Raw genomic sequence first — 18,639 nt, 5'->3', positions numbered from 1 at the left:
CCCCCCCAAAATATTCCAAATTGTTCAAGATTTTTCTAAATGATTAGAAAATAGTAGATGTAGAAGCTCACAACTCATTGCAACATGATGTGATTGTGCATGCGTGCATGTGTGTGTCTACTCAACATCCGCTCGTCTTGTCTCATCTCTCACAGTGTTCTACAGCTGGCCCAGTCAGACCCAGGTTGTAGAGTGGTACTGGAGGACCTAATGGGAGACAGCAGATCTCAGTCAGACTCAGCCGATCTGTGGAGCTCTCTGAGACTGGACTGGGTCCGACACTGGGACCAGAACTCACAGAGGACAGTCCAGCTGTCCAGAGTCCAGGACACAGGTACCTAACCAGCATATAGAATGGACGAATAGATTACAATGTATAGACTAGAATAGTATAGAATGCAGTACAATAGACAATTGTATAGTATAATAGAACATAATATAATTATGTAATAGAACAGAAGAGAATAGACATAGGAGAGGGCAGAATAGAAAGCTAACCCTAGCATCTCTGTGCATCAATATATCAGATAAATGACCAGTAAACATCTGGAGGAAATCGAGATTCTCTTCAAACTAGCATCCCAATAAATTCTGCAAAACTAGCAGATCTATAAGCTCACAACGCGTCACGTAACGTTGTGGTCCAAAAACATGTGTGTACTGAAACTTACATAAATAAAACTGAAGGCAAATAAAAGGTAAACGGTGATGATCAACAGAAAATATTGAGCCTAGCTTCACTCTGTATTGGGCCTGGCTGCCTGACATAAATCAAAAGATAATGAGACACCAGACAGGAGCAAATCAATCAATTAACGGAAATGAAACAAGTCAAAACAAAGTATGGGAAAACCAAACAAAATAAAAACACAAGCAAAATATATCTTGGCTCCTACAGGCTTTTAAGTGATTAAATGCCAGTTTCATGTGTCTGTCTAACTAACTGTCTCTCTGCCCATCTGGCTGATTCTATCGACCTGTCTGTCTCTCCATCTGTCCGCTTATCGGGTGTACATGTCTACCTGTCGTGTCCATCAGCGGTTGCTTCCAGTGACCCCGTGGTGTTGTGGGGTTACCTGACGTCTCTCCATGACCGCGACCGTCTGGTCTGTTGGATCCAGAGCGTTGTGGGTCAGAACACGCAGCCCTCTGCTGCCCCCTGCTGGCCAGAGCTGACCTCTGACCTGGTGAACAACAACACACACTGCAGTAGAACCCTCAGAGAGCACATACTGTACCTGCTGGCCAGGTACGCCGATGTTGTTGTCTGATCATTTTTCCTCTATTCACATTTTATTAAGTTTTAGTTTTTCTTTTATTCTAATCCGTCTGTTCCCAATGTGGGTTCTGAAGACCCCCAGGGGCCCTCGAGGAGGTTCCAGGGGGTCCCCAGCTAAAGGATTGGTGTTTGGGAACCAAATAGACCCTTACGTCTCTGTAACTCTGGGTGTAATGGACCCTTACAGATTCCATTTTGTTCCATTTGTGTTCTCTTATGGGGGTCCGTGGTATTGTTCCTATTGAACTTTTAATCTGTTATTTTATTTAATGACCTCTTCCATTAAGGAAAGGATTCCAAGTAAGCCTGCCGACTTCTTCCTTTCCTCGCACAGCAACTTCTTTTCTTTGATATGCATCGTTTCTATTATTCTTTTACAATGTGCTAAATGAACTAAACTAATGCATACCAAACTGGGTGTCATGGAAATTAAAAAGTTGGAGAACCAGTGTTTTATCCCATTAAGACCTGGAACTGTGTCATTTTTAGATTTGAGCTAAAAAGCATTATTTCACACTTTGGGCTATTCAAAGCATATGAGATATACAAGCTCATAGCGCGGCACCGAGTGCCGCGCTACGAGCTTGTAGATCTGCTATTTTTGAAAATTCGTGAAAATTCGTGAAAATCTTTGAATATATATATTTTTAAAGCGAACATTTTTAACTCAAATCTTTGCTTCTGGGGGTCCCTGGAAGAACATATTTTGATGGGGGTCTGCGGCCAAATACATATAATTTTGGGGGTCCTTGACATGAAAAAGATGGAGCACCACTGATATAGAAACATACGTTTTTCAGAAAACTGTTGGTATTTAGGAGACATGTAGAATCGGCTTCAGGTCTCAATGGGTTAAACAAAAGTTTAGTTGTGTTAATTGACGTACTGTGTTTTCCTGACAGAAGACCAGAGGGATCAGAGCCAATAAAGAAGAGTCCTTTGTTGATCATAGGATAGATAGAAGCAAACTCTCTAACATAACAGGGTGTTTGTGTCCAGGCGAGGCATGCTGACCAAGGCTGAGCTGAGTGACTTTGACCAGCTGTTATGGCGAATGTCCCAGGCTGGGGGCGTGATGACAGCTGGCACCCCACTGCCTCCAAACCTCCATAAAAGATTCATACAGTTCTGTCTAGACCACAGCCTGCAGTATCTACTGTATACATACCTACAATATTACAGGTGCAGTATAGATCACAGAACCTATTGAATACATAGTACATACTTACATCAGCACGGCCCGGGTATAGACCACAGAACCTACTGAATACAGACATCAAATTATTGGCTTAGGAATGCGACAAAAAACAAAAAATATCCATGAATTCAATTCTCCATGCGGTGACTAATCAATAGAAAAATCACACCCTGTGTGAAGGAAGCGGTGCCTTTGGGGCGGGGCTTAACTAATTTCAGTGCGTCCCTATTGGTGGTCTGAGTCCACTTACCAAATTTGTACTTGGTAGCATGCTACAAACTGGAATAATGGCTGTTTAAAGCCCAGCCAATGGGCAGACAGAGGGGGCAGGGCTTAAGTAATTACAGTTCCTCCCTATTGGTGGTTTTAGTCCATGTACAAAATTTGTACTCCATAGCATGCTGCGAACTGGAGTTATGGCTGTTTAAAGTTGCCGTGCTGAAACGGACACACCGTGCTCAAACGGACACACACACGCGTTCAAATGTAGAGCGGCTGGCACCGCTAAAAATAGTCATTTTGGGGGTGAACTATCCCTTTAACAAGAGATTGTGACTAGATAACTACCCTGAATACATTGGAACACAGGTTCTTTTCTTTTTTCATTTCCTGAAAAGTGACGGTTTTGGACATACAAGGTTTCCACCCTACAACACTACACTATACTACTATACTATACTATACTATACTATACTATACTATACTATACTATACTATACTATACTATACTATACTAAGTATAGACCGCTCTGTCTCCACTGTCTGTCCAGGCTGACTCCCAGGAACTGCCCCAGTCTGTCCAACAGGACGCTGTCTGAGAGCCAGCCCTGGTTTGACATGCTGGTCAAAACCCAAGAGATCAGCAGAGACTTGACAGGTACGCAGAGGTCCCTCACCAACTGTCTGTCCTACAGATACACACAACACTGTCTGTCCTACAGATACACACAGCACTGTCTGTCCTACAGATACACACAACACTGTCTGTCCTACAGATACACACAACACTGTCGGTCCTACAGATACAAACGACACTGTCTGTCCTACAGATACAAACATGGCATGTCCAACTGAGACTAAAGATTACAAACTGTCTGTCCCCGCAAGGATAGTAGTAAGGGCTGCATATTTCATTGAAAATAATAATCGTGATTTTATGTTTCACAATTATGTAATTGTGAAACTCAATTACTTCAGTCGCCATATTTGATCGGTTGTTGATTGATTGATTGATTGATTTTATTTGGTGACATAAAAAAAGAGCACAAGAGCACTTTCCGACTATATAGTCAATTCGTCACCGAGGATGAAAACACAATAAAACCAGGGGGCTTATTTCCATTGTGGTCCTCTTCAACAAAAAACACTAAACCACATGACAAATGACATCACAACAACAATGCATTACATAACAGATACAGGTACATCAGATCAGAAGCTAGACTCAAAAAACTTGTGTACCCTATAGATGTGCAGTAAATGGATATAACCCATTTTAAATAAAGTGCTATGTACCTCCACTGTATATAATATAATAAAGTTAACAGTTTATCATATAAAGTGCTATACCAAACAGTCTATCAAAGTGCATATTATGGCATACATTAACTATTGCGCCTTGCATTTGTCTCCTCAGCATTACACAATGGTTAATAATAGAACATTGTACAGAACAGAACCCATCTCTCGATACACCTAGCAGAGGAACAATATAATTACAGAGGCCATTACTGTACATTACAAGCATATGGCACCAGCATTCACAACATTGTGTTATCCTTTTAGCCTAAATGTCTCACTGTACCTCGTGCTGTTTACATTTCTGCTACATTTCACGCTGTTTACATTCAGGCGCAATGGTTAATGTACAGTAATGGCCTCTGTAATTATATTGTTCCTCTGCTAGGTGTATCGAGAATAAAGTATTCAATCAAACCAATAAAATGCTAATATTTCAACTTGACAACGGGTCGGTGCTCTGCATTAAAAGTGGACACAACCTCAGGGTTCGATTTGAGGGGGTTATACATGCCTCTGCTTTTGATATCCCCTTGTCTGGTCATTTATTTTTCATCACCAGCAGTGGGGATATGTTTTATCCCTGCTTCTGTTCAGACTGAATTAAATACAAGCATTTCCTTTTGGTAAATGTAGAAGATATGTTTGATATGTTATGTTTGATAATATCACAATTTAACAATTTAATAAAAAATGTATGTTAACCACATTAACCCTGGTGTCCCTATTTTGGGGCAAATTCGCAAAATGTTAGACGTTTCAAAAATAGCTATATTCACTATCTGTCATATGACAAAGTTTATAGGGCTTAAGTGGTTCCGAAAATGTCCCTCTGTTTTTTTTTTTACAAATCAAACGTTGCATGGCCTAATGTTTTGTTGTTATTGTAGACCCAGAGTGTGTGTTCTGGACCAGTCTAACCAGTGCCCAGGTGGTCCTACCAGGTGGCCAGGCGTCGGTCTCCAGTATGCTGCTAGAGGGACACAGCCTGCTTGCCCTTGCCACCATCATGTTCACCCCTGGAGGAATAGACCAGGTAACAACACTGTCCCAGTCTACGTTCCAGTCATTTGGCTGAACCTCCAGAGAGACTCCCAACACATTCCTAACTGTGTGTGTGTGTGTGTGTGTGTGTGTGTGTGTGTGTGTGTGTGTGTGTGTGTGTGTGTGTGTGTGTGTGTGTGTGTGTGTGTGTGTGTGTGTGTGTGTGTGTGTGTGTGTGTGTGTGTGTGTGTGTGTGTGTGTGTGTGTGTGTGTGTGCGCGTGTGTGCGCGCGTGTGCATGCGCGCTGATTTATTATATATTCTCTGATAATGCTGGAAATTGCCCTGTTGTTTCAATTCCATTTCCATAATTGTTGTAGGTCATTAAAGTTGACCTTGCCTTCTCTGTTTGATGACATTGTACAGTTATGCAAGCAACAATTACTAAGGTGTTTGCATAAATACATAAATAAACTGGTGGATTGAAAAGAGATGAAATAATAAGAGGAGCTGAACGAGGAGCGGAGGCGTAGAACATATAAGTGGTAGTAGTAGTAGTAGTAGGAAGAGGGAGGAAGGTGGAGGGAGGGTATGAATTCTGATTCAAGGACCCTTAGTATGATATGATTTGTAATCTCTTGGACTCTAGTGTTAATCTAACTCCTCACAGGTCCATTTGGTTCCATTTATACTCTCTGAGTTATAGACCCGTAAGGGTCCATTTGGTTCATAACTAACAATCATTTATCTGGAGACCTCCTGGCACCCGCTCAACGACCCCATGTTGAGAACCAGCAGTGACTCGTGGGGTGACTGTGACGTGTCTGTCTCTCTGTCTTCAGGTGATGCGTCAGGGAGACAGGTCAGGGAGCCCGGCGTGGAGAGTTGACCCCCAGCTCTTAAAGATGACCCTGACCCCGTACCCCAAACTCAGAGCCGCCCTCTTCCCCGCGGGGGGCCCCCGCAGCAACCCCACGACCTCTGACCTTTCTATCTACCACCTGATGCAGGTACAGCTCAATCTGACTCTTCTGAACAGATGTGTCCTTTTCATGATGGACTGTGTACAGAGCTAGTATCTGTAAATGTGTTCCTTCAGGTAATGAAAAGGTAATTCACGAAACGTGATCATAAAGCGCTTTTTTATTGTTGTTTATTGAATGGATCCCCATTAGCTGACACCAAGGCGACAGCTAGTCTTCCTGGGGTCCATATAAGATGCATACAAATATAAAACATGAAAAATACATAATTACATTACATTATACAAAAATTAAATGCAACACAAGATTAAGATTCCGGTCTTGTGGTCTGCTGCAACAAGTGTGTCTTTAAAGCTATCTTGAATGATCATTTATTTTGTATAAGATGAATGTGAGATGGTAAGAAGTTCCAGAATGATATAGCTCTATAAAAATAATTAGTTCTTGGGGCAGGAAGTGTTAAATGGCCACGGCTGGCATTCCTGGTGTAATCATTTTGTGTGTTTTGTTTGATTTTGATTGCAAAAATAATCTGGTGTTTGATTTAAAATAATGCTGATAACCAGGACAAGCGCGTATGCAAATATGAAAAATTTGTGCATGATGAACAATGAAGTGCCAGTCTGGCAGCTTGTGCAAGTGTTTCCACAAACATAGTCTGATTCATCATTCTTTTTCTTTGCTGATTTGTTTGTTAGGTACACACAAACTCACGCCTATTCTGAGACATTTGCATGTGCCAGAAAATATGCAATGACATAATTTGCACTTATTCTTCATAAAAAAAATCAATTTTCAATAGTGCCAAACCTCAAACAAAAAGTTTATGGGCACACATTTGTCAAAACATATAAAAGACAAGAAACATTTGAATCTGTTCTCTGTGAAAATTCACCAATATAATCTCCATCTGCTCAGTTTTGTTTTTCTGCGGTCTGTTTAATGAGAGACGGGCTGTAAAGCAGATTGAATATTTTGCTCCTCAGGCAGTGGAATTATAATGAAGTTTATTTATTTTTCACTCGTCTCTCTTGCTCTCTTTTCTTTTCTCTCCATTTCAGTCTCTCCAGCCGCTGGATCCGTCACGCCTGTTTGTTTGGCAGACGGCCAACACTCTCAGCCCCAATGGTACAAGCTGTGTTTGTTTGTTTGTGTGTGTGTGTGTGTGTGTGTTGTTGTATTCTCTGATAATGCTGGAAGTGTGTTGCATCTATTCCATTTCCATAATCATTGTAGGTCATTAAAGTTGACCTTGACTTCTCCATTCGATGACATTTATAATTATGCAAGCAACAATAACTACAGTGTTTCCTGTGATTTCCTGTTAATAAGACCTGACCCTGAATTTGCATGTTATCTGTTGCCACGGAAACTGTCCTGTTCGCTGCCGCTGCTGCTGCTGCTGTGGTCTGTAGACGTATCAGAACTGCCTCACTTCTCCAGTCCAGAGCTGGTCAACAGGTTCGCTCTGATGGAGAGGTTGGACGCTGCCTACTACCTCCGTCACGGCCGCCCCACGTCTGCCTACGTCACCTTCCTACTGCAGAACCTACCAGGCTGCAGTGATGTCAAAACACTGTGAGTGTATGAATATTTACTGTGTATCACATGTTTCCCCCAGCCTTCATCTGTCCCTGGTGGGGGGGGGGGGGGGGGTTAAAGGACATGGAGGGCACCAAGCACTGAACTGCCAATCACCTGCTGGGGGAACTCACCCTGTTAACCCATTTCGACCCGAGGCCGATTCTACAAAATGTCTTCTAAATCAGTAGTACTCAAACACTTTCGTGCCAAGGATCTCCAAAATGATGTGTATTTGGCCGCAGACCCCCATCTGAAAACGTTTTGTGCCAGGGACCCCCAGAAGAGAAGATTTGTGTTAAAAAAATGCTAAATTATTCAGAATTCTTTCTTTCTTTCACTTTCAAGATTTTTCAAAAATGTTCAGAAATAGCAGATGTACAAGCTCTTGTAAGTATATAGATGTGCTATTTTTGAATAGCCAACGCTGAAATCTAAAATGACACATGTACGCTTTCCCGGTTTTAATGGGTTAAATGCTGTATGTATGAAACAAAGCTCAGCCACCAAATATGGTTGCTGCGGTTAAGGTTTCTCAGCCTGTGGGCCGGGGCCCACTGGTGGGCCATGGGGGTATTGCAAGTGGGCCCCAAAATATTTACAAAACGCCTAAGATTTTGATATAAAATAACAAATGAATAAATAAAAACTCATGGTGTTTTTTTCTTTAAAACCTTGAAATGTGAGTTTTCATTGATACTGTTAAATCGATTGATTGATCAATAAAATAAGCACAATAAAATGCACCCATCTGACCACTTAACACGGCAGCGTGTTAAGGCTCCGAACCCTTTTGAGATTTTCAACTGAGCCCTGATCCAGAAAAGGTTGAGATCCACTTGGTTAAAAGACCATAGCAGTCAAATGTTTTACTTCCAGCCATTTGACTGAAGGCTGATGCACACCTTGAGTGTCTTGGCAACTGGTGTCGAGAATAGGATAAGACACAAAATACGAGTGATTGTCGTTTTGAACTTGCAAAAATACTTTATTATAATAATGAATGTTTCGGTCCTTAGACCTTCATCAGGATTAAAATCAGGATTTTACATGGCACATACCTAAGGTGATCAAAAGTATTTTGCACATCTGAATAAAATCTGGTCAAGAACCTTCTTCGGGCAAAGAAGGTCCTTGATCCGAAACGTTGCGAGCGATTCACAATTATTTTCATTATTGAGCAAGTGAGCTGGTTTTTATACTACATATATATAGCCACCACCTCCATTTGACGGATTGCCTGTGTGTGTGTGCGCGTGCATTTTGTAGGCTGTGTGCTGCAGCAGAGCAGGCCTACCATGTTGCTCTGCAGAGTTTCAACGTGCCGTCTGTATCGTCAGCCTGTGTGTGTTTCTGTGAACTGCTGGGTGTCTGCAGCCTGAAGCTCCGTGTGGACCTGAGGGTCCTCATAATGATACTACATCACTGGACACACGGCAACACACACATCAGCCCTGCTACACACACACAGAACCTGGGTAAGATATACATACACACACACACACACACACACACACACACACACACACACACACACACACACACACACACACACACACACACACACACACACACACACACACACACACAGATACTGTAGATACACACCAGCACTTACTTACGCCCAATACTAACAGTTTAAGGCTTGCAATAGCTGAAGTAGTTCCAACGTAGGTACAGTATAAGTTACAACTTAATTCTTACACCTAGTCATAGTAGGTGTAAAGTCCTCCATAAAACAGTGGTTGTCAAAGCTTGGATAACTTGGAGCAAGACGAGGAGTGAATTATTGGCATCGGCAACGCGTTCTAACAGATTATCCCCCGTGGCGCAATGTATGACATAGATTTATACTAACAGTCTATGACCCAAATAGCGTTATCATTTGATTGTGTTAATAAAATATGAAAGCCATATTTTCGGTAACTACAGTTGGCAACAACCTTGTCCCAGATTGATCAGCCCGACTGTTTATTCTGTTTTTGACAACACGCGCATCAAGAATAGTGCTTTTCAATGCTTGGCCACTCAAAGTGAAGACGTCATTTTCTGCGACAATATTTTAGTTTGTTTGGACTTTATGCCAGTGTAACTAAGATTTGGTACAACCAAACATCAACACAGCTTTTGTATCAAATTAACTAGTTTTGACGTATCGTTTAGTGTGCAATTTGCACCCCAACTTAACCACTTGAACCCTCTATTCTTAGTCAAACGGACCTGAGTTACACACTATTCTTGGTGCGCTTTTTTAGCGGCGCTAGCCGCTCTATACGGATCCTGCTCTATACCTGACTTTGTCCGTGTTCACCGTCAACGTTTTGATTGGTCAGACCCGTCAACGTTCTGATTGGTCAGACCCGTCAACAAAGTGATTGGTCAAGCTTCACGTGACACATGGCTATAAACACATTATAAACACATATCGATGACAAAATGTCAAAGGCGCCGCTACCTTCACACAGGGTGTGATTTTTGGGGCGGTGTACCGCCCCCTATAAGTGAGTTTTGGACACTGACCAATCCTGCACCGTGATTGGCCAATAGTCAACAACGCAGTGTACACCCCTAACCCTTCCATTGTTAATGCAAATCGATACTTTTGCAAGGTCAGCCAATCACATTACAGCTAGTGTCATCACCACTAACTGTAATGTGATTGGCTGACTTTGCAAATTCAGGACTGTGATTGGCTAGCGAAACACATGACACATGTGCAGCCCTATGAATAGCAGTATGGACCTAAAAAAAAGTCATTTATCCTTTTTTTTAAGTGAGTCATGTTGTGATGACCACACACCGCCCACTTCACACTGGGTGTGATTTTTAGCGGCGCTAGCCGCTCTATATACCTTTAGGTATAGAGCGGATATTAGCCCTCTATACCTGGCTTTTGCGTCAACGTTCTGATTGGTCAGGCTCGCCAAGGTTCTGATTGGTCAGGTCCGTCAACGTTCTGATTGGTCAGGCTCGCCAAGGTTCTGATTGGTCAGGTCCGTCAACGTTCTGATTGGTCAGGCCCGTCAAAGTTCTGATTGGTCAGGCCCGTCAAAGTTCTGATTGGTCAGGTCCGTCAACGTTCTGATTGGTCAGGCCCGTCAAAGTTCTGATTGGTCAGGCCCGTCAACGTTCTGATTGGTCAGGCCCGTCAAAGTTCTGATTGGTCAGGCCCGTCAACATTCTGATTGGTCAGGCCCGTCAACGTTCTGATTGGTCAGGCAAGGGGACTATTCATGACATCACTATTATATCATGAATACAAAATGAGATGGCTATATAAACATTCAAAGACGTAGACATTAGAAGACAGATAATTAATATTGTTTCTCTAGTGTTTCTCCGTGTGTATGTCCAGGTGTATGTCCATCCGTATGTCCCTCCTCTGTATTCTTATTAACTGGGCTATAAAGTTTAAACTAATATCGATGACAACACAAACTCCGCATGGATGCGTATGTTGAGTACGGGACAAAGTGATTGGTCAAGCTTCACGTGACACATGGCTATAAACACATTATAAACACATATCGATGACAAAATGTATCAAAGGCGCCGCTACCTTCACACAGGTGTGATTTTTTTATCTACACCCAATGTCTTCGCCAAAAATAATAAGCTCACGACGCGTCGCAATGCGAGAATATTGTTGCTGGGGTTCAAGTGGTTATGGGAGAACTTGCACCCACCGTCATACCGTCCAACCAGTGCTTTGTCTTCCTCCCAGTGGCTAAAGGCAACAAGTTGCTGGAGGTGGAGCAAACGGCAGCAGAGGAGCTGATTGGCTACCTGGAGTCAGCTGTGATCGACAGCTTGGAACAGAGTGGCATCAGCAGGTTAGATACATCCCCTGAACTCACATGACCGCCACACGTACAGACGCGCTGTGTGTGTGTGTGTGTGTGTGTGTGTGTGTGTGTGTGTGTGTGTGTGTGTGTGTGTGTGTGTGTGTGTGTGTGTGTGTGTGTGTGTGTGTGTGTGTGTGTGTTATTAATATTTAATCCATATTTTGTCTGCAGGACTTCCTATGAGGCGGGTCAGGAGTGGGCGGTGCCAGTCCAGTTCTGTCAGCTCCACCACCTGCCAATCACTTCTGTTTACCCTGCCCACTGTGCGGCTGACGGACACTGGATCAACTTCCTGCTGTTTGTCCAATTACACAGCTATCCTCCTCAACAGGTACTACTACTAATAACTACTAATACTACTGCTAACTACTACTACTGCAACTAGTACGTAATGATCTATTGTTTTTTTTATGAGACACAAATAAACATACAATAAACATAAACACCTCACAGAGAAAGAAAAAGAAAAACCCTGCAATTTAAAGATTTCATGACATGTTGGTTTACAAAACAAAAGTCTTTATCATGGTCCTTCAAACGTGTATTAAAAGGTTTTAACTGAAAAATCCACTCCAGTGAGCCATGGCAGGTTTTTTCCTCTCTGAGCTCTGAAGCATTTTCTGCTGCAATAAAAAGAATCCCAAAATTAAGACATTTTATGTCATGAAACCAGCTTGCTGCTTACAATTTAGGCATATAACGCACATAAATGGCTTGAACCCTAGTCAGTGATTACAGACTCTTCCATAATTTGGTCGCTCCTCCAGGTGAGATTGCTGGCCACACAATTTGGCCCCGCCCTCCAGGCGCACCTGTCGCTGGCCTTCCAGGAGCTGCAGTTCAACAGTCGACAGCGCGTGGTCAGAGAGGATGAGGAAGACGAAGAGCAGGAGGAGAACGTGAAGGGGGAGGTCCCTGAGCCCCTCAGGGAGTTGTTTCAGGTGCTTCTGCAGAGCCAGGAGGAGCCCCGCTCCTGGACTCACCTGCTAGGAGAGGCACTGGCACAACGCTGCCCCTTACTGGCCATACTGGCTGCCTGCGACCAGGTCAGAATGACAATCCCTCTGCAACGGTGATAGATTACCGACATCCTGACGTCACTCCCGCTACCCCTGGGTCACGGAAGTATTTCTTTCAATTTAAAATCCCATTGGGAAATCTTAGATCACGTCATAAAAGAACTGTGTTCCAAAAATAAACAAATCAGCCCTGCGATTCTGTCAGGTACTCTATGTGACTGTGTCGTTTATGATATTGAGTTACATTTGATAACGTATGTGTTTACTTTGGAGAAGAAAAAAAAAGTATTTTTACTCCTTGGATAAATTAGTACTTTTTCACCGTCAGTTGATACTTCATATCCATATGAGTAAAATCGTGCAGCTGATTTGTTTATTTTTTAACACTGTTATATGACACGATCTAAGGTGACCCTATGGAATTTTCAATGGAAAGAATAACTATGTGACCCAGGGCCTCCAGCGGCAGTGAAGTCAGACTTCGGTTCTCTATTCCCAACCTTTTTAATTTAAAAAACATGTTACATTTGCGTTGACCTTTCTCAGATGCCTGAGGAAGGTCTACACGACCAAAATGTTTCTTTATCTATACTTTTCTCTTGACCATGCAAGTTGGCAGCGGTCCATTTTTTATCCTTAATTCAAGAACAGTTTAATAGGATTTTTATCTCTGGGACCCCAGTCGACACTGTAAAACTGTAAAATGTTTATTTTTGTTATTACATTTTTATTGATTTTTATATACAAACAGATATGCATTTTAAGTACAAAACCATCATCATTGAACTCAGTATCCCCCACCCTTCTCCCTTTCCCACTCTCCAACCCCCGATCCCTTCCCACCCTGCCCTCCTTCCACCATTCTATTAATTAAGCATCACACAACCCATCCACTGCATCACCGAGTCAGTAGGTCGTTCAGTTGTGATCAGGTTTGTCCACAGCTCTGTTGAGCATGGTTAATCCTTGCAGTGTACAAAGGGCCCCTTTGGTCCAGTTGGTTACATTTTTACACTCTCAGAGTTACAGACTCAAAAGGGTCTATTTGGACCCCTGGTGGGCCCCGGGCCCCAACGTTGTAACGGTGTTCTACAAGGTTATAAACCATGATGTTTTTCTGACAAGGAAGGTAAAATAACTAAGCTGTTAACAAACTGGTTAGCGTATAACAGTTCTCCAATGGCATGTCATCTCCTAAATTCTGGTTTCAGAACTATACTGCTGTGTTTGTGTGTGTGGGTGTGTTTCTTCCAATTACGACTGTTTGTTAAAGTTAAACCCTAACTCCCACCTAAACAGCTGGATATGCCAATCCATGCTTTTATATATTCCAGACTGGACTACTGCAACTCAGGCGCCTGCAGCTGGTGCAAAACGCGGCTGCTCGCCTCCTCACTGGTACAAAAAAGCGAGAGCACATAACCCCAGTTTTAGCTGCTCTGCACTAGCTCCCTGTCAATTTTAGAATAGATTTGAAGCTTCTTTTATTTACTTACAAATCTTTGCACGGCCTGGCCTTTTATACTTGTCTGAACTTTCGGAGCCCTACACTCCACACAGAGCACTGACGTCAGCCAACCAGTTGCTCTTAGAGGTTCACATAACGGGCTCAGAGTAGGGGTGACCGCGCCTTTGCTGCTGCTGCTCCAAGGCTTTGGAACAGCCTGCCCTTCTATATTAGAAGTGCTAATTCTATTGAGTCTTTTAAATCCCTTCTTAAAACACTCTTTTATTTGTGTCGCTGTTATTTTGAATGACAGGAGGCGGAGCTTCTGCAGTGTCTGTGCGTATGGCTTCTATCCTCCGTTGATGATGTCACAGCTACGGAAGCCACCGCCCACCTGGAGGAGAGCCAGCGTCATCACTCCTGGAGTCTCCATGACCTGTCAATCATCTGGAGGGGCCTGCTGGGACGGGGCCACGTTAGGCCTCTCCTTCGAGGTTTCCAGCTCTTCCAGAAGGTAGAAGAGATAATCGCTGAACATTATTATGGATCGGTGGTTCTCAAAGTGGGGTCTCTGGGTTCCTTGAGGGGGGGGGGGGGTGTAGTACACTTTCAGTTGTACACTTTCAGAGTTATGGGGTTCCTTGGAATTCCTTGAAAAAAAAAAGTTTGAAAACCACTGTTATAGATAAACATCGATAATGTTTTTGTTTTCATTTTAACTTTCAATAATGTTAGGGGAAATAATGAATCTCTTGAGACTGACTTCTTGTCTGTCTCTCTGTCTCTCTAACAGGAGTGCGTGTTGGTTCATGTCCTCCAGATGTTTGAGTTATGTTCAGACAATAAGAACTTCTCTCAGGCCAAGAACAAACTGTTGGACTTCCAGCGGAGCCTCGTAGCTGTAAGCATACCGTCATGGGGACACCCATGTTACGACGACCACGACCTCATTAAAAATTAATCCATATAGCCTACCTACCTCTCTCCTGTGTCTCACTCCATCTCCATCTCTCTCTCTGTCCTTGTGTTGTACTGTAGTTGCGGTCTAGTGTGTGTGTGACCCCCGGGGGCCTCCCGGTCCAGTGGGTGGAGAGCCAGGCATCAGTATTGTTGATGACGATGTTGCAGCGATGCGCTACTCGCTACGAACTCCACAGACTGCTTCTGCTCCTGGCGGGGATGGACGGACTGCTCAAGTCCAACGGTGAGAACGTTCATATTCAGCCAAATCCTGATTGTTAATTTGACCCATTTAACCAAATGGTCCCTTTCTTAACTCACAGAGTGCCAGAATTATTTCTGGCTATGTTGTCGCAGTGCCAGAGATTTTTTCAAAGTAAAAAAAAAGTGCTTAGGAAGCGAGATACAGCCTTTTTCAGTTATAAGTTAAACAAGGAGTGGATGGAGCTGCAAATCTTCAGATAATGATGATATCTTAGGTTCTGAACATTTTTTTTTTTTTTTTTAATTTTCAAAAACACGTCAAACACGTCATTGGCACGTTGCGCCATAGCGGTAAAACACGTGAAACACGTTAATGGCACTCAATGAGTTAAGTCAATTTGGAGCTTTTTTAGCCTTTATTTGACAGTTACTGTAAAAAGACAGGAAACACAGGGAGAGAGAGTAGGAGAGTGACATTAAGCAAATGGGAATCAAACCAGGGGACTGGCCGTCAGGCATTAGAGCACATGTGGTATGTGCCCTAACCATTTAGGTATTGGGTCGCCCCAAATGATCAAATTGAACACTCATTACACACATTTAGATATACTGGAATTAATTATACTCAGCAAATTGAACTCAGTTTTGTATACTGGGAAACATGCACTATGTCATATGTTTCAAACTATGCTGAAATGTAGCTAAAACATTACTTTCCTTTGAGGTGATTTGTGGCTGAGCCAGTGTGTGCACATCGGTCTTGTCTAGCATGCCTGTCCTCTCTCTGCCTGTTCCTGTCTCTCTGTACGTGAGCGAGCTTGCATAGCGTCTGCGACTGGTTAATCAAATCACCTTTCGTCCATTGCGGCCCTAACCCCAAAATCAGTTTGACACCCCTGCTCTACACTGACCTATCTGAAATAAAGCATACTATTTCCAGTTCTCGTTATTAATTTGCCATGTCAACAAGTGATTTATATAATGAACTAATAGCTTTTTTTTTTTAAAGTCCTTTAATAATAATAATGCCATTTTAGTCTATCAGACTCATTGTCATTCATCCTTAAATGAAGTTTGGATTGGAGTTATGCAGCCTTTGAATAGATTAACTTCAAGACATTCTTTAATATTTCTCTATGAGGTGGTGCTGTCAGCATACTGGTGTTCACTCCTGTCAGTGTGATGTTGATTCAGACAGGCAGGTAATAAGAGGGGACAGAAGCATTACAAATAACACCACCCAAACCCAAGGATAACTCCACCCCATAGGGCTGCCACTACAACATCAAACACCCTCTGTTCTTCTGTCAGCTGTAAAAACTACTGCAAGATCCTGCTCACTTGATGTGTTAGTTTAAATTAGAGGTCTCATCTCATTTTGAAGTGACAGATGTAGAAATTAGCTCAGATGAAACGTGGTCTTTCATGTCCACAGGACACTGAGTGACAGGTAGCTGTTCCTTTGTGAGAATGCATTTTATCTCTGGATACTCTATGAAGTATCCTGGGATATCGCCTGTGGTGGTGGTGGTGAGGTTTAAAAAGGCATGAATGGTACGGAATATTATTTCATCAAGGCACTGCTGGGTGCGACTGCCGACTGATGCAAAGATCATGAAATATGTTTGTAAATGAATACTGCAGTGCATACCAGGAGTATAGAACATCACTTGTTGTTCTTTTTTAGACTTGAAACAGAGCAAAAAGGCCAGCAAAACATGTTAAGCATTATTTCCAGCCTTCAAATAAAAAAAAATCAAGCATTACATACTTTTGCGCTGTGCACAGAAATGATGTAATTTGTTATTTTGGAGCAGATGTGTCAAATTCCAATCGTATAAACATTTTAAATGGCTTTCATATACTCTTAATATATTTTTTCAAATGGCCTTATAGATCGAAATGTGCTCAGTTTTGGCTATTTTCTGGGTGTTAATTTCAATTAATTAATGAATGAATGAATTAATTTTTGATTATTCAAATAACCGATTAAAAGAATGTTGTGTACACGTCAGTGAAAAAACCCCGCTGGGAACATCCCTATTTAAAAGCGACTTTAGAGGGAAACAAGCCCAAAGTCGCTTATAATAAACAGACCTGGCAACACTGGCAGGCCAGAATGACAGCTATAATGCATTAGCACAACAATGGGCACATCGGCCGACAGTTTGTGCTGAGCTAAATGCCAACTTTTGCCAACAGATTAAAGACTAAAATAGGACTAAAACTAAATGGTGTGTTATTCAAAAGACTAAGACTAAATCAGAATTTGCTGCTGTGTTCATTTAGTCGACTAAGACTAAACCATTTCAGATGACTAAAATAGGACTTAAACTAAATGACACTGGGGTGTGTGTGTGTGTGTGTGTGTGTCTGAGTGTGTGTTTATTGAATGTCCATGGATGCATAGACCCGCATACCGTATATTTGTATGCACATCTGTTTCTGTGTCTGTTTGTGTGTGCGTGCGTTTAACTCTCTCTTGTGTTGGTACAGGTCCTGACTTTAAAAAGCTGAGCCAGTTGTCAGAGGTTCTTCAGGCTGGTCCCGTGTGTGTGTCTAGCAGACTGCTGCAGCCGTGCTCCCAGCAGGAGCTCCAGACAGAGTACCAGGGCCTGGTGGACAGCTTGCAGGCTGCAGGCCTCTTCCCCCAGGCCAGGCAGGTGGCGGAGCTGGCAGACCTGCCTGTTGATAACCTGCTGATCAATCAGGTGAGACGTCAACACGGAACACAAAATTCAGATTCGATCTTTGAGGTAATGTATCTGATGCCAGTATACCCAGAGACGTAGAATGAGTCAACCTTCTAGGAAAGCAGACGGCGTAGTAGAGGGACCGAAAGTTGAGAGGGATACAGTGTAGGATAGACCAGTGGTTCCCAAACATTTTTAGCTCGAGACCCAAAAGAGAAATTTTGTCTCCCTGGGACCCAAACTAGTGAAAATAGTGCTTTTCCCCCCTAATTTATGGACACATTTTTTTTCTGAATTTATTTATGACATGCTTATAATTTTTTTTTTTTTTTTAATAATCTTTTGAAGTAATAATTAAAAACGAAATGTAGGAAACGAAAAATAAGTTATATCTACTCACGACCCATAAAAATGGGTCCCGACCCAGGGATAGACAGACAGTAGGAAAGCTGAGAGGGAGACACATTAGAGAAGTTTCTAGTGGGATCTAATCCCAGATCATCAAAGGGCATTTGTGGGTCCATCATTGAGAACGACCATCTTCACTGTGACCATTATCTTCACTTCAGGTGATTTCTCCCTCTTTTTTTCTCATCCAGTTGCACCAGGAGTTTATTACCCAGAAGGCCAAGCGGCAGTGGGGGCGGAGGGAGGCGAGGGTGTGTTTCTGGAGGAGATGTCATGAGCAGTTTGAGTCCAATGGTACCAGTCCAGAACCAGCCGCCCAGTTCTTCTCGTCCCAGACTGAAGAAGATGACATGACTCCCCACAACTCCTCAACCCAGACAGAACTGCTGAGAACCCAGGTGGATGAGATGAGATGAAATGAAATACAGTATGATGAGATGAGATGTTTGGGTCAGATGCTGATCCTGATTTTGGAGAGTACTAGACTAGTTTATTAAACTTAATATTAGACATAGAATTGA

At 42.6% G+C, this 18,639-nt stretch overlaps 1 protein-coding gene across 2 annotated transcripts in view; it reads left to right on the top strand.

The window, feature by feature from the left end:
- spg11 (SPG11 vesicle trafficking associated, spatacsin) overlaps positions 1-18,639 on the top strand; it is a 46,592-nt gene that overhangs the window by 15,033 nt on the left and 12,920 nt on the right. For both annotated transcript variants that reach the window (XM_084058945.1, XM_084058944.1), the window contains exons 14-30: positions 156-334; positions 1,039-1,249; positions 2,279-2,461; positions 3,248-3,354; positions 4,886-5,031; positions 5,821-5,988; positions 7,023-7,089; positions 7,377-7,539; positions 8,812-9,020; positions 11,267-11,375; positions 11,559-11,718; positions 12,155-12,433; positions 14,167-14,367; positions 14,647-14,754; positions 14,892-15,057; positions 17,514-17,728; positions 18,310-18,516. In XM_084058945.1, the coding sequence (XP_083915071.1) occupies positions 156-334; positions 1,039-1,249; positions 2,279-2,461; positions 3,248-3,354; positions 4,886-5,031; positions 5,821-5,988; positions 7,023-7,089; positions 7,377-7,539; positions 8,812-9,020; positions 11,267-11,375; positions 11,559-11,718; positions 12,155-12,433; positions 14,167-14,367; positions 14,647-14,754; positions 14,892-15,057; positions 17,514-17,728; positions 18,310-18,516 (2,878 nt within the window). The remainder of the gene's footprint in view (positions 1-155; positions 335-1,038; positions 1,250-2,278; positions 2,462-3,247; positions 3,355-4,885; positions 5,032-5,820; positions 5,989-7,022; positions 7,090-7,376; positions 7,540-8,811; positions 9,021-11,266; positions 11,376-11,558; positions 11,719-12,154; positions 12,434-14,166; positions 14,368-14,646; positions 14,755-14,891; positions 15,058-17,513; positions 17,729-18,309; positions 18,517-18,639) is intronic.

This window comes from Gymnoscopelus microlampas (genome assembly GCF_963454915.1).
Source record: "Gymnoscopelus microlampas genome assembly, chromosome: 6".
Taxonomy (NCBI): Eukaryota; Metazoa; Chordata; class Actinopteri; order Myctophiformes; family Myctophidae; genus Gymnoscopelus; species Gymnoscopelus microlampas.
The sequence above is the reverse complement of the archived record's forward strand: the minus strand, read 5'-3'. Positions and strand labels throughout refer to the sequence as shown.